The 14,658-nt window shown below is 42.8% G+C and overlaps 1 protein-coding gene across 13 annotated transcripts in view; it reads left to right on the top strand.

The window, feature by feature from the left end:
• The window catches only part of ZNF236 (zinc finger protein 236), a 104,127-nt gene that overhangs the window by 22,962 nt on the left and 66,507 nt on the right, over positions 1-14,658 (top strand). For all 13 annotated transcript variants that reach the window (XR_010407520.1, XR_010407519.1, XR_010407518.1 and 10 more), the window contains 6 exons: positions 1,594-1,772; positions 4,003-4,127; positions 4,415-4,587; positions 6,531-6,674; positions 8,018-8,221; positions 9,319-9,547. Coding sequence is in view for 8 of the 13 variants with exons in the window: in XM_064578878.1 (XP_064434948.1) it covers positions 1,594-1,772; positions 4,003-4,127; positions 4,415-4,587; positions 6,531-6,674; positions 8,018-8,221; positions 9,319-9,547 (1,054 nt within the window). In the remaining 5 variants the exon portion in view is untranslated. The remainder of the gene's footprint in view (positions 1-1,593; positions 1,773-4,002; positions 4,128-4,414; positions 4,588-6,530; positions 6,675-8,017; positions 8,222-9,318; positions 9,548-14,658) is intronic.

Here is a 14,658-nt window from a genome sequence, read left to right as displayed (position 1 = left end):
AATATACTAATCTGATCATTAAAAGAGTAAGGTGAGGATGGGACAGGTTGGGAGAGCCAAGTTTTATTTCACAATTACAAGAAGGGACACCTGGGGCAGCCCTGAGCAAAAATGAGTATTTTGCCATATAAATTTAGGAATTTTTTTTTTTAAAGAGATGCAGCAAATTTTGTTAGGTATTTTTTTTTTCTTTTTGACAGTTTCCTGAAAAGAATTTTCTTTATTATCAACAAGATGCTGACATCTTGTAGCTCATTATTTCCTTAAATTATTATGTAATATTACTAACTTAACATTATTTAAGTTGAAATCATTATTGGATTGCTCAGAATATTCCCTTCAGCTCATCTTTTTTGGCCAAGGATGCTCTCAGTATCAATGAACTACTCATTTTAATGGGGTTTACTCACATTTACAGGGCTGGTATGTATAGAAATTAGAAGAAAGTCTGATGGAAGAACTAGCTCAATAACTTTTAATATGTGAATAATATTTCGTATATATTTTCAAACTAAAATATATCAAAATAAAATTTATTTTATCTTTTTGTTGTTGTTGCTGTTCTTATTTGGAAATAACAGTGTCTGCTCATTGACAGGTTATACTCATTTTTCCCCGTGTTTGGACAGTCTGTGTTGAGGATGGTTTAAAAACCTGTACGACGGAACTCTTGAGTCTGCTCATCCAATTTCGTCCTCAGCCAGCTTTTCCTCCTGCCGAGAGCTGGGCTGAGTTCTCCCTCTGTGCCCTGCTCTCTGTTGAGCATCCTACACGCTGGGGGGCAGGCGCTGTGACATCCCTGTGGTTAACACCCAGATGCCATAGCCAGGGGTGAACAGCCCAACTCCAGGACACATGCACTGCTGTTACCTGAAGGACAGAGGAGTCATTTAAAATTTATAGTAGCCATATTAAAAAAGGAAAAAAAAAAAAAGGGAAAAAACCAGATGAAATAAATTTTATTTTAATATAGTTTATTTTGAAAATATATCTAAAGTATTACTCACATATTAAAATTGAGCTGTTTTACGTTCTTTGCTTTTCGCAGTCTTTGAAATCCTGTGTGTATTTCATGCTTTTCCCACTGCGCTATTCAGACCACACCTGTTTCAAGTGCTGGGCAAGCCGTGTCTGGACGGAGTCCCTGACTTCTCTCTGTGAGAGCCTGCCTGTGAAACAATGATAAGTGTTTCCATTCAAAAATTTATCAGCTGTCACTTTGCTTTAAGGTAGTCTATTAAACTCCAATCTTAATTTGAGTTCTGTCCTGACCCTTCTGTGGCGGTGAAGTCCTTCTGCTTCTCTGACGTTTCCTCAGCACAGGTGTTCGAAATGCCAGGTACCCAACAGCCAGTCTGTGCTCAAAAATGGCACGGTTCTCTCATCCGCTTCTCTGGGTTTCCTTTTCTTCCAGCCAAGATGATTTTTATATATGCAGATTTGGACATAATGATACAGTTTTTGATGGTGAAAATAGTGTTTATTTCAGAGGAAAGTGTAATCTGTGTATCGACCATTTGCAATACCAGTTCTTTTAAGACGTCATGGTTTTGAAATGTTTGCTCTGCTCATGGATGGTCTTTGCTTTTGCAGAATCTCATCTGCTCTGAGTGTGGGGATGAATTCACCCTGCAGAGCCAGCTGGCCATACACATGGAGGAGCACCGCCAGGAGCTGGCTGGGAGCCGGCTTCACGCCTGCAAGGCCTGTAGGAAAGAGTTCGAGACGTCCTCCCAGCTGAAGGAGCACATGAAGACTCACTATAAAATTAGGTATGAGCCTTTACTTGGGCTTGCCAAAAAAAGAAATCTATACAACATATTAAAAATGGGTATACTTTGCTATGATTGCTTAAAAATACTGTCTACTTTAGAAACAGCAACATGGCAGCTAATCTGGAGTGGTGTCAGGATAGCTTTTAAAACGTGTAGCCCTGTGTACGGTAAGAAAGAGAAGCTCAAAAATTTAAAGCAGTCATCAGGCTGCAGGAGTCGAAATTTTTAGCAAGTATTATCGTGTTAAAAGTTGTGGGACGGGGTAATGACAGAACGTTTTCATAGGTAAATAATGAGGTGTGTAGGGTAGATCCACAAGGGCCAAATCAGCACCCTTTATAACAAACAGATTTATTTATACTACCTGTTTAGAACTTCTGTGTTCCTGACGCTTGCGCTTAGTGTGCATTTAAACGTGTGTGAATAAAACCTAATCATTGCAAGCAGCCCTATCAGACCAGGAGACCTTACCTCCCCACTTTGTGGATGAGGAGCTCTAGATACAGGATGAGTTACTTTCCCACGGTTTTACAGCTCGGAGGCTTCGGGCATCAAGGATTTAAACCCTAATTGCCTGCTTTTCGAGCTCATACTATTAGCTTAGTCAGCAGGCTGACAGCCGTGCTTAGTTGTCACACTCGTGGAGTGAGCTTAGGAGTTACGTGTGTGTGTATGCTTCCTCGTAACAACGACAACCACTATAGCAGTGTCCACACCAGTTAATAAAGTGTGTAAACTGTGTGAAGACTTGGTCGGATTTGGTCACCCTCTGAGGCGCTGTGTTTTAGTGGCGTGGACACCCCACGGGGCCAGCGCCGCCTTACCCCTCCTACGCCCTCCACTTTGCCTGTTGTCCACTACTGGGGGCCCCGAGGATGCTGCATGTGCCCCATCACATTAGGTTTTTATTTGGATGAAGTTTTAACACAGGCAGGTTTGGTGTGTCTCCGAGGGTTTTGGGGAGATGACGAACGGTGCCCAGGCGGTCAGCATGCAGTCGGCCGCACCGGCTTCTGGCCCTTCTGGGATGGAGGGACGGGCCAGGCAGACAGCCTCGTCCTCGTGGAATGCTCGTTTATCAGGGAGATGAGTCAGTGTGACACTCTCAGATAGTGCTTGTGTGGAGAAGGGAAGAAACTGGATTGCGCTGGGGCAGTGCCAGGAAGGTGGGCAGCTTGGTGAGCGGGCTGTTGAGGCGGGCCACGCTGAGGAGGGTGTCTGAAATGAGGAGGGCCATGCGGGCCGGGAAGGGGAGAGCAGTTGCCACACCTCAGCTGCAGTGAGCTTTCTCTGCACTGGAAAGCAGAGAGGAGGCTGGCGCTTGGGAGCCCACTGTGGAGGGGAGCTTGCTGGCGCTGGGTATGAAGCAGGCGGGCCGCGGGGCTGAGGGCCTCAGGAGGCCATCCTGGGAATGAGGATTATATCCCAAGGGTAGTGGGAAGTCTGCCCCAACTTCCCCTGTGGGGTGGCTGTGGGGGGTGGTGTTGAGGAAGGGAGGCCGGTGAACCATCACAGCGGACGGTGGTGGTCTGACGACTGGAGAGTGGGGAGGCCTGGGCGTCTTTGGAGGTGTTTTGAGTGAAACCAGTAGCTTTTGAAGATGGACTTGAAGTCAGGGGCGAGAGGGAGAATCTGGAGCAACTCCTAAGGTTTAACCTTGCCCAACTGGGAGCTGCTGTTTCCTGGGTGGGGTAGCAGCAGGAGGGGGATGGGCAGAGTCCTGTCTGGTTCACACTAGCTCGCAGCCACCAGGGAGCCGAGCGCAGAGACGTCAGGCGGAGAGGGAGACGTCTAGGGTCGGTGTCAGGGGTGCTGGAGGGAGAACTTGGAGATCGTCAGCCTGTGGATGGTGTTGAGAGCAAGGAGACTGGAGGACGAAGCAGGACTTTGCAGTGTAGGGATCGTACCCACACACGTCTTTACGTCCGAGCACCACAGGTAGAGCTGTGTCCAGAAGGGGCATTCTCACCTCTCCCCTCCAAGAAAAGAAAGCAAAGTTTATCTTTTCATTAGATAGGGAAAAATGAGTTTTATGGTAATGAATACTACCAAACAACTGCGTGTCTGTGTGTACCTGTGTGTTTGTGGAGACACACACATGTGATGGATTTCTCGTTAAAGCATGTTCTGACCACCACTCATCCACACTTGCTGGTAGCATTTTAATTCTGAAATTGTCATACAGAGGAGACGACTTCATGAATATTTTCCCCCCGTGTTATACTAGGGTATCAAGTACAAGGTCTTATAACCGGAACATTGACAGGAGTGGATTCACATATTCATGCCCGCACTGTGGAAAGACATTTCAAAAGCCAAGTCAGTTAACTCGGCATATTAGGATACACACAGGTATGAGATACATTCACTTTTGGGCGATTTATGATATGGCTTAGAGGAAAGAACATGTGTGTTAGAGCTAGCTAGAACTGGATGGTAATGTTGGCTTTTCTGTCCTTTGCTCTGTGACCTTGGTCTTCACTTTGGGATTTTTGAGTAGTCGGTTGGATGCATGAGTCTACAGTACAGGGCGATGTTCTGTCTGGACAGATGGGTTTGGGGGTAATGTATTTCTCTTTTAATTCATTAGATGCTTACACATGTGGCATTATATTCTGATCATTTTTCTCCCTCTCTAGGTGAAAGGCCATTTAAGTGTAGTGAATGTGGGAAAGCTTTTAACCAGAAGGGGGCATTGCAGACTCACATGATTAAGCATACAGGTGAAAAACCCCATGCCTGTGCCTTCTGTCCTGCTGCCTTTTCTCAAAAAGGGAATCTCCAGTCCCACGTGCAGAGAGTTCACTCAGAGGTAAACATGGAACCTGGGTCCGTGTGGTGCTCATGGGGGTGTGGTAGATGGCTCTGGAGTTAATGAGTGAGCCTGAGAAATTCTTTTCTACTTTTAAAATGCAGGTTTAGAGTTTGTGCAGAGCAGACCTTGTTTTAAACAAGCAAGCAAGCAAATATATGTATCTCTATATGGACACCCTATTGACTTACATATGGGAGAAATATAAAATATTATCTTTCTGTGGTCTTATGGACGCTATTATAGCTTTGATGAATAAATGTTTGAAGATAATCATAATACCTTTGTTAGTTACAGTCCATCGATGTGATTGTTAACATTCCATCCCTTTAGCAAACTTGAAACGCAGACACTGTCAAGTCTAAGAACTTGAAAGACAAGAAATAAATTGAGAGGAAAAAAGTATTTTTCCTATTACTGTCATTATTGCTAAACTCACCCATGGCCTCATTCACGTTCTTTATCAGCCAGAGCCCTGGTCTGTGTATTTCCCTCCACGTGAACTATTTCAGTGAGACTGTTGTTCACCATTTCTTGTTGTCTGCAGATCATTCTGATTTGTAAAACGTTTGGAATCATTTCTCTTAAGCAGGTTAACCTTTGCTCTTTCCTGATTTGGTGTTTGATTTATAGTCTAATTGTAGAATATAAATTAATGTTTAAGTGACACACTTTTATCACAGATCATTTTATTTTATGTAACTGTTTTGCAGAATGAAGACTCATATTCTTAAAAGCAAATGTGTATCTTTTTATTTTTTCCTTGATGCCTTGAGTATCACTGAAATAAAAAAACCCTCCACCCTTCACATAGTTTATAAACATATTCAGCCTTCCATATGCGAGTTACTTGTTAAAACTAAGTTTTATATTCTAAGACCCAGACACCTGAGGAGGAACACATAAATATTAGTGAGGCAGTGATGATGTGGAGTGAGGTTTCCTTTAGATCTCAGAAGAGTAGAAGTGACCTGTTCCAGTTATTCTGTGGGAGCTGCCTCTGTGTGCGGACGATTGCTTCGGGATGGCTGCTTACTCGCGTGGCACCCAGAGAGACCTCATGCCCCCCCACCCCCCCACCCCCGGCAGCCCGCTGAGATGCCCGCCGGTGCTCCTGAGGTCACGAAACCCCTCTGGGAGGGTGGGGGCTTGCCCGGCTCCCAGACTGAGAGCCCCTGGGACCTGTGGTGGGGCAGATGGCCGTGTTCCAGAAATGACCTCTAAGGGTTGGTTTGTAAATATTATCCAGTCCTGTGATGAACCTTAAATTTAGTTCTTAACAAGGTGCTAGAAATGGAACAGAATATCCATGTGTAGAGAAGGCTGGTCCGTTTTCAACCAGCCTTCGTAATTACAAGAATAAGTACCGCTGGGCTTGAATAATAGCGAAGGAATAGTTGAGACGCTTTCTGTGTACCCAGAGGTTCTGCTTCATTTCCCTCCTCTCTAGGGTCCCCTGTTGGCTTTATCATAGTTGTCCAAAGTAGTTGCTGATAAGGGAGTATTGGGATTGGTGATGGAAGCTTACGCAGTGCGCAGCCCTCCTTCCCAGCACGTATATCGTAACGCACCAAAGGCTTAGTTAGAGTGTTGCTCACACCTGTGTTACACTGTGCGTAACCACTGAAGACACTGAGAGTGTAAGTCAGGTATCTTATTTTCACCAAATTACAATAACTGGAAACTATGTCTTCTCACTTCCGAATCTGTTCTAATTTATAGAAAAGACTATGAAATTTCAATTAATTTCACACTGGCAAGGTTGATGCAAGAGTTGGGTCATTGATTTTAGAACTATCCAGTTTGAAAGAAAAAGTAATGTTAAATGGTTAGATTGTTTCTGCCATTTTTAATGGAATGGTAAATTACGATTTGCTATAATTTAAATATTTTTGTCTAACAGTTAATTGTAAAAAATAGTTTTTTCTCTTTTGTTCTTTAAGGTCAAGAATGGCCCTACCTATAATTGTACAGAATGTAGTTGTGTATTTAAAAGTCTAGGTAGCTTGAACACTCATATCAGCAAGATGCACATGGGCGGACCACAGAATCCAGCAAGCTCCACAGAGACCGCTCACGTTTTAACGGTGAGTCTAGCAGGCTGCTTGATAGGGGGTAACCTTTTACCAAAATTGGTCATCTTAATTGTGACCTTTAAAATGGAATATTATTTAGAATATTATTTAGTACCACAAAGGTGCTATGAAAGTTTTCTATAAGGAGATAAGGGTACTTTCTTATTTTTTTAATTAGTGAAAGAAAATCAATATTTTTAAACTTCAGAATAGTATCAGATGATCCTGATTTAAGAACTGTCACCTGAACCGATGAAAAGCACGCAAAATGCAATCATTAATTTATGAAATGGTCATCTTACAGTGCTATTGATGATTACTATTGACTATTCTTTATCCCTGTGTGATGACTTACGAATCAGTTAACCATCGTAAAATAATATTTCTCCACGTCTGATGGGACAGTGGTAATTTTTTCCTGAGGATGTGGCCTTCTGTGGAACTAAATTGTGTAAAATTGGACGACACTCACTCCCACACTCGTGTCGGGTTCTGGTGGGAGTCTTGAGCCCCGCCTAGATCTGTTACCTCTTCCCCCTCGCAGCTGGTAGGGAGTGGCCGAGCGTGAGCGCGGGGCAGCGCACCATGTGTTGAGCGCGCACTCGTGAGCTGGCCTGGTGGTGCTTTGTGCTGTCAGCATCTGCCTGCACCGGCGTGGAAACTCGTTAGTGTTTGGTTCCCGAGCTTTATGTTCGCATTTACGGTTTGTGTTTTGTTCTCTTTTCTCAAAATACTGGCAGCTCAGGATGGTTCCTCACCTAACTCCTGATCAGGAATCCCCGTGCATTAGGCCGGCCCTGTGTTGTGCGTCCTGGGTCCACCTTCACGCATCACACAGAACGCTGCGTCTGACCTCCACTGTCTGCCACGTGGCGTTTCAGGCTCCTGCGTGTCTGGACAATCAGAGTGCTCTCTCCTTGGATGTTCTTGGCTCTGGCTTTCCCGAGCATTTATGCTCCAGTGCCCCTCTTTTCCAGAAATTTCCTGAATTATCTTGGCCACAGTGGTTTCTCTCTTATTTTCTTTATTTTGTAACGCTTTTGTTTCTGTGTTTTACTGGACAGGTGGGAAGGTGAGGCCTGCGAGCCTACACCCCCACCTTGAGCTGATCACTCAGGAAATCTTTGGAACGTGTAGTGGGACCATTCGTTAAGTATGTTCCTTTAAGAGCCCATATTGTGCCTAATGTAAAAATCAGTGAGGCGTTTTATTTAAAATTTGTGTTTGGGATATTGTTAGATTTTAATGCTCCTAAGGATGATGTGCCTATTCCTTTCCTTTTTTTTTTTCTTTTAAATTGAAGTACAAATTAACGTACTTCTTACATTTTCAATGACAATGCTGCTGCGTTTCAGGCCACGCTGTTTCAGACGTTACCTCTCCAGCCGACGGAAGTCCATGTCACGTCTGCGTCGAGCCAGCAGAATTCCCAGGCCGTGACCGACGTCATCCAGCAGCTGCTGGAGCTCTCAGAGCCGGGGCCGGCGGAGTCCAGCCAGCCCGCACAGCCTGGCCAGCAGCTCAGCATCACCGTGGGCATCAACCAGGACATTTTGCAGGTGAGGCGCACCTTCTTGCTCTCATCTGTGCTTGTCCGAGACCGGGTACCGTTACTGAAAAATAAATAGGCAGGGCTTGTCCAAATAAAGGAATCATAATTAAATATTCATCCTAATTGAAAACATTCTGTTGGAACAAAATATGCTTATGGGCAGTGCAGAATTCTAAATGATTAATCTATAATTTTTTTTTTTAAATGTTTTATTTATTTATTCATGAGAGTCAGAGAGAGAGAGAGAGAGAGAGGCAGAGGCAGAGGGAGAAGCAGGCTCCCCACCTAGCAGGGAGCCCGATGCGGGACTCGATCCAGGACCCTGGGATCATGACCTGAGCCGAAGGCAGACGCCTAACCATCTGAGCCACCCAGGCGCCCCCGATTAATCTATAAATTTAAAAAAAGGTTTAAAACTTAATTTTCTCTCTAAGTGATTTACTTGAGAATAGGCCTTTCAGAACTTTCTTATATCTCCTGTAACTATTGGAGAAAGTGAAGCCACCTCTCTTAGCAGCGTTTGAATGGGCCACACCCCTGTGGGAGAGGAGGAGAAGAAAATGGGGCAGAGCACGCTTTTCTGATTTTTCTACGCCAGTCCAGCTTTAGCCTCAGATCTTTCATTTACAAACAGATCTGGCCTGCCTTCTCCTCCTGATTTAGTGACCAGGTGTAAAAACTAACCTGTCACCTACCTGTACCTTTGGGGTGACCAGTTGGTGTAAAGAATCTCGGGGTGCATGACAGCTGAGGTCTTAAGGGTGAACCCACTGTAACTTAACACAGTGATTCCCAGATTGTTTAGAGATAACCAGAGAGGTCTCAGGTAAAATTTCTGAACGTCAAATTAATTAATTCCAAGTCCTTTTAATTTACCATACTGTATTTTGGGTGGAGGTGAGCTGTCAGTTTTCAGAAGGGACATTTCAACTTCAAAGAGTTAGAAGTCTAGCTTGTAAATGATGGTTGGCAGTGCAGATTTTTATAGCTAGTAGGGCAGAATTAGGGTTCTGTGGGCAAAGCCTTATTGCATCTCTGTAATTGATTTTGGCAGGCAGATTTGGGCCTCCCACCTCCTAACCTGTTAGTTCTGTTCTGTCTCAGCAAGCCTTAGAAAACAGTGGGCTGTCTTCAATTCCAGCTGCAGCACACGCTCACGACACCAGCCATGCCAGGACGCCCTCGGTGCAGGTTCAGAATCCGGATGCTCCTCACGCTTCGAGTGAGCAGACCCACTCCACAGAGGCAGAGCAGGAAAAAGATCAAGAAAGCCCAGAGAAGTTGGATAAAAAAGAAAAAAAAATTATAAAGAAGAAATCACCATTTCTACCTGGTAATTTTAATATGCTTTAAGGTTTACACGTTTTGGAGGGCATATTGCTTATTTTTTCTTTTGAGGGCGAGATGTTTGTTGAATGTTCTAATAGTATCAACCTATTTGATATTTAAAAACCTCGACCATCGTACACTTTGGGCTGCCTTTCTCCCTATGGTCGGTGTCTCCTGACAGTCCCCCGGGCTCATCCCTGGGTCGTTCTGGCCATTTTTGTCCCTTCCTTCGCCACTGCACTGCCGTCTCCTGACGTAAGGGAGGCTGGGCTCCCACGGTGTCCGAACAGGCATGCATCTCAAGGACCATCCTTCCCACAGGCTTTCTGTGCCAGAGCATCTTCCTTCTCCCCTTGTCTCCCCCTGTCTCGGAGAGCTCCTGTGGTCATAGAACAAGGGCAGCACCTGGAGGAGACTCTGGGCCCTGCCCTTCCTCTTCTCGGTGCTCGCTGCACTTGGAATGTTTCTGACCCTACAGTCCCTCGTGTGCACCGTTTATGGCCCACTACATTCTCTTCGTCTCTGAATACCCCATGGGCCTCTTGCACGGGGCCAGGCACCACTACATCTTTCCCGAATGAAATCAGTTTCTGTGTTTTGGGCAAGAGCGTTTCTCTAGAAATGTTTTCTTAGGGACTGACTATTCTGCTTCTCCCAGGTGTCCTGGGGAGCGAATGCTTTCTTGCTGCAAAGCATGGAATGATGACCATTCTCATCTCTGTGAACACTTCTTCTGAGCATGTCTCTTCCCAGTGTCAACATGTGGTTGTGAGATGCTTGTTTCTGCCCACAGAACATGGCAGTTCTACTCCCGTTTTCCCCTTGATCTCCCCCCTCATCCCCGAGTGAAACACGGGATGATGGAATCAAAGCAGTTTATCATCTGGGGATTCCTGGTGTCCAGAGAGGAAAGAAGGGGAAAAGCATCCTTTCCACATGTTTTTATTCACGATATGAAGCCTTCTAGGGTTAGGGTTAGGGTTAGGGGCTAGGGATTAGGGGATAGGGTTAGGGTTAGGGGTTAGGTTAGGGTTAGGCACGCTCCATCCTGGTCCGCTGCACTTTGTCTTGTGCCCTGAGCATAGATGGTGGTTTCAGAACGCGGTTACCGTTAACGTACCCATGATTTTAATATGGAATATTCTGATTTTAGAGTTTGCAGAGGTTATGTCAGTTTATTTTTGAAATGCCTGAAGAAATTAAATACATGCACAGACTACTGAGCAAGTTTATGCAATTCTAGTGAATTTTAGATCAAATGTGATCCTCAGTACAAGTTGAGAGCCAGCATTTTTTTTTTCTTAGTCGTCCCTCGCTTGTCATGATAGAATTACTGGGGATGCGTTTCTGTAGTAAGATATTTCTTCTGATTAAAGCTTTTCAGGGAGCAGGACACGTTTAATGTAGTGACGGTTTCTGGAACTATCTGTGCAAGGGGAGTTGAGGACCGTTTGGCGCCCTGAGGAGACTGTGAACATAAGCTCTTCTTAGCAGCTTTGAATTCACCTTGATTTCATGCCCCAAGTTGCACACACTCTCCCATTTAAGCTGTCACTATTCGGCTTCCTTAGTTTAGTGAGAAGGTTTTAGTCGAATTTGTTTTGTTATTTTAAGAGATATTTTGTGTATTGATTCAAAATTTAACAAATGCTTTTATATTTATCGTATAGCTTGTGACATATAAATCATTATTAAAACTTCACGAAGTTTGAAATTTATTGCGGTAAAATATTGGCTCTCTAGAAATCACAAGGAAAAGTGTTTTGGAAAGCTGGTGACTTACTCCTTAAAGGATGACAATGGCATACCTATTCTGTGTGGAACTCTTTCTTAAGGCCACAGAGATTTTACCTTTTTAGGCCAGAGTATGACTGGGAAAACGTAGCCCAAACTTGACTCCTGTTCTGTGCAGTGATAGGCCGGCATCCTCGTGGCCTGCTGCCCTGCATGGGCTCCAGGGTGCCGTCCATGGGCTCTGGGTCATCGGCCTTGGAAGCGGTGTTGATTACCCCTTGAGTGTTGGCTCTAGGTCTCTGTACCAGCTCTCCTCCTGCTTTCTTATCTGCTGCTGGTGACCTGTAAGTGCCTGGGGCTCTGATAAATCATGACCTTAATCGCTGCAAGAGAATTAAGTATAAAGTCATTCTTGGTAAGGACCTTTGCAACCCTTGTACTTTTTCTAAAAATGAAGTGCAGGAACAGGTTTGGACTTTTATACCTACTTTGAATAATTCAAGAGACTGATATTTTCTTTCCATTTTTGCTTTTCTTTCTCTTTGGAGGGTCTATATTGTGAATAAAGGTTTCTGTATTCATAGTTCAGGTAAATTACTTGTTATTTTGTATTATTTCATGCTTTTATATAATACAGTATAGAAAACTTTAAAAAGACACATATTCATTTGGGCATCATTGGATTAAGTTTGAAAATTCCATAATTTATCTCATTTGTGTACAATTCTTTGATAGAATTTATGAGGTTTTCTTTTGAATTGTCATTAATAATTAAATATAAATATTATTTTTACTTAAGGCCTTTAATTTTTTTTAGTGGTAGTCTGGTTTGGAGCTGAGTATGCATTAGTAGTAAATATAACACACTGCGTATGAAGTATTAGGAAGGACAGCTAGCTCCAAGGTGTTTATGGTGCGGCACAGGGTCAGTGCGTGGGCAACGCACAGCAGAGACAAGGGTGAGAGGCCACAGAGGCGTATTGTGAGTTAAAGATGTGCCTTGAGTTTGAGATAGGAGAAGTCGGTGGGCCACAGTGAGAAAGTAAGAGCTTCCCTGAGTTGGAGGGACAAGAACCAAGTACTCATGGGAATGGAGGGAAGCACATGAGTGCTGAGTGAGAGTCCCATGAGGCAGGAGAGCATTCTGATCCAAGGATCATTGTAACAATTTCATTTTGTGTGTTTTTCTATATTAACAATTATTTAAGAAATTCCTAGCATTAAATTCCGTTGATATATAACTAACATTTTATGCAAATCGAACGTTTAGATAAGGGTATATTTGGTTGTAGTCACGCACATAGAAAACACCACCCAAGGTTACAAGAGCACAACTGAAGGATCCCCTGTAACACCTCTGAGACTTCAGGAGGGGCCTGAAAGGTCATTTACTGTCTCCACACAGATCCTGTCTTTTTCTTACTGATTTGTTGAAGTTCTGTATATAGTCTAGATCTTATTTCTTTGTCATTTATGTGTTTCAAATACCTTTTCCAGAAATAGCTTCTCTTTTCACTCTCGTTAAGATGTCTTTTGATGAATAGATGAATAGAAATTTTTACTTTTAATGCAGTTGTCTTGATGGTATAGCTGTTTTGTATGAAAATCTTTCTAAAGGTCAGAAGGATTTTATCTTCTTAGACCAGAGCATGTTCTTCATGACTTAGCCTTTTCTTGATGATTTAGAATCATCATTATGAATTTCATTATTGTTCTGTGCTGTGGTTGCCTTTCTGTTCTATTTCTTCAGTCTTTCTATTTATAGTTTGTGTGTTCTGTGTTTCATGTAAGAAATTTCTCCTTACCTACATTGAATTCTCCTGCATTTGTTTTGTTTTAACTAAGTGATAGGACTTGAACTCACGACCCTGAGATCAAGACCTGAGCTGAGATCAAGAGTCGGACGCTTAACCGACTGAGCCATCCAGGCGCCCCTGAATTCTCCCATGTGTTCTAACAAAAGTATTAGAACTTTGCCTTTCACATTTAATTCATTAATTTATTTGGACTTTATTTTTACATCTAAGAGGTGGGATTGAAATCTTATTTATTCCTGTGTGGTAACTAGTTGTCTGGCACCATGTATTGGAAAATCTGTCTCTTCTCTGATATGTGATACCAGGTTTGTTAGAGATCTGGTTTCCGTCTCTGTGTGTGTCTAAGCTCTGGGTTTTCAGTTGTGCCCCACTCTTCTGTTTGTCTATGGGGAGATCGATATGCTGTCTCCATTATTTAATATAGCTCTTAAAATCTGTAGGGTGGGTCTTTATTTTTCATTCTCTTTTGTATTATCTTGGTCTTCGGTTTGACAAAATTGGTATCTTTAAAATACAGTGTTTTTTATGTCCCTGAACGTATTTCTCTTCCTCTTGGTGTCTTTTTTACATAAAGCTCTTGCAAGTCTTCTCAGATTTATTCTTTCACCTTATCCTTTTGTCATTGTAAACTATTTTTATGTTGCAGTTTTTGTTATAGGTATATAGAAAGATAATTGGCTTTTGTATATTGATTATGAATCCAGCAACCAATTAACTTCTGTTGTTAATTGTAGCACTTTGTCGGGAGATTGTGTTGGGTTTTCCATGCAGATAGTATATTGTGTATAAATAATGGCAGTTTTCCTCTTCTTGGTACATTGGCTTGGGCTGACGCCACAGTGTTGTGTAGAGGTATGGAGAGTGGTCCACTTCCATCTTCACTTTGAACGGGGGATGGTTTTAATGTTTCATAGTTGAATTTGGCTTTTTACTCTTGGCTTTTCATGGAACCTCTCAGATTTGGGAGGCTGCCTTCCATTGTTGGTTTACCAAGGAGGCTTTTTGTTTTCTTCCTTATGTTGAATATTATCAAATGCCTTTCCTTTCTCTTTTGTTATGATCATATGTTTTTCTATTTTAATCTCTGAGGTGGTAAATCACAGTAATTGATTGGAAGCAAACCATGTCTTCCATCTGGGCCTCCAAGTTACTCTAGTTTCTCTCTCTTTCCCTTCCCTCTCCCTCTTCTTTTCCTGTATTTTTTCTTTATGACACATTTTTGAATTTGCTTGGCCAATATTCTTTTTTTCAATTTCACTTAATAAAATACACTTTTTTATTAAAAAATGGATAACACCAGTACTTACTTTTAAATCAGTTAAATTTTAAAACCATTCTGTTTTATAGAATGTATACTGGTGTTAAGACAGTTTGAAGAAATGCTATCTAGAAAACATTACTTTTGGTTATTGTATTCCCCTCGTACTTCTACAGCATTTTTATATGCAACAATTTGAGTTGACATGTAAGCAACTTCTCCTGTCACTTATCTATATTTGGGGAGAATCAAGCCCATTTTATAAAAAGTCATCATGCATATCCTGCAGGAAGCTCAAAGCAGGGT

This window comes from Mirounga angustirostris, unplaced genomic scaffold (genome assembly GCF_029215605.1).
Source record: "Mirounga angustirostris isolate CCGP_5_RB_7025 unplaced genomic scaffold, mMirAng1.0.hap1 SCAF_14, whole genome shotgun sequence".
Taxonomy (NCBI): Eukaryota; Metazoa; Chordata; class Mammalia; order Carnivora; family Phocidae; genus Mirounga; species Mirounga angustirostris.
The sequence above is the reverse complement of the archived record's forward strand: the minus strand, read 5'-3'. Positions and strand labels throughout refer to the sequence as shown.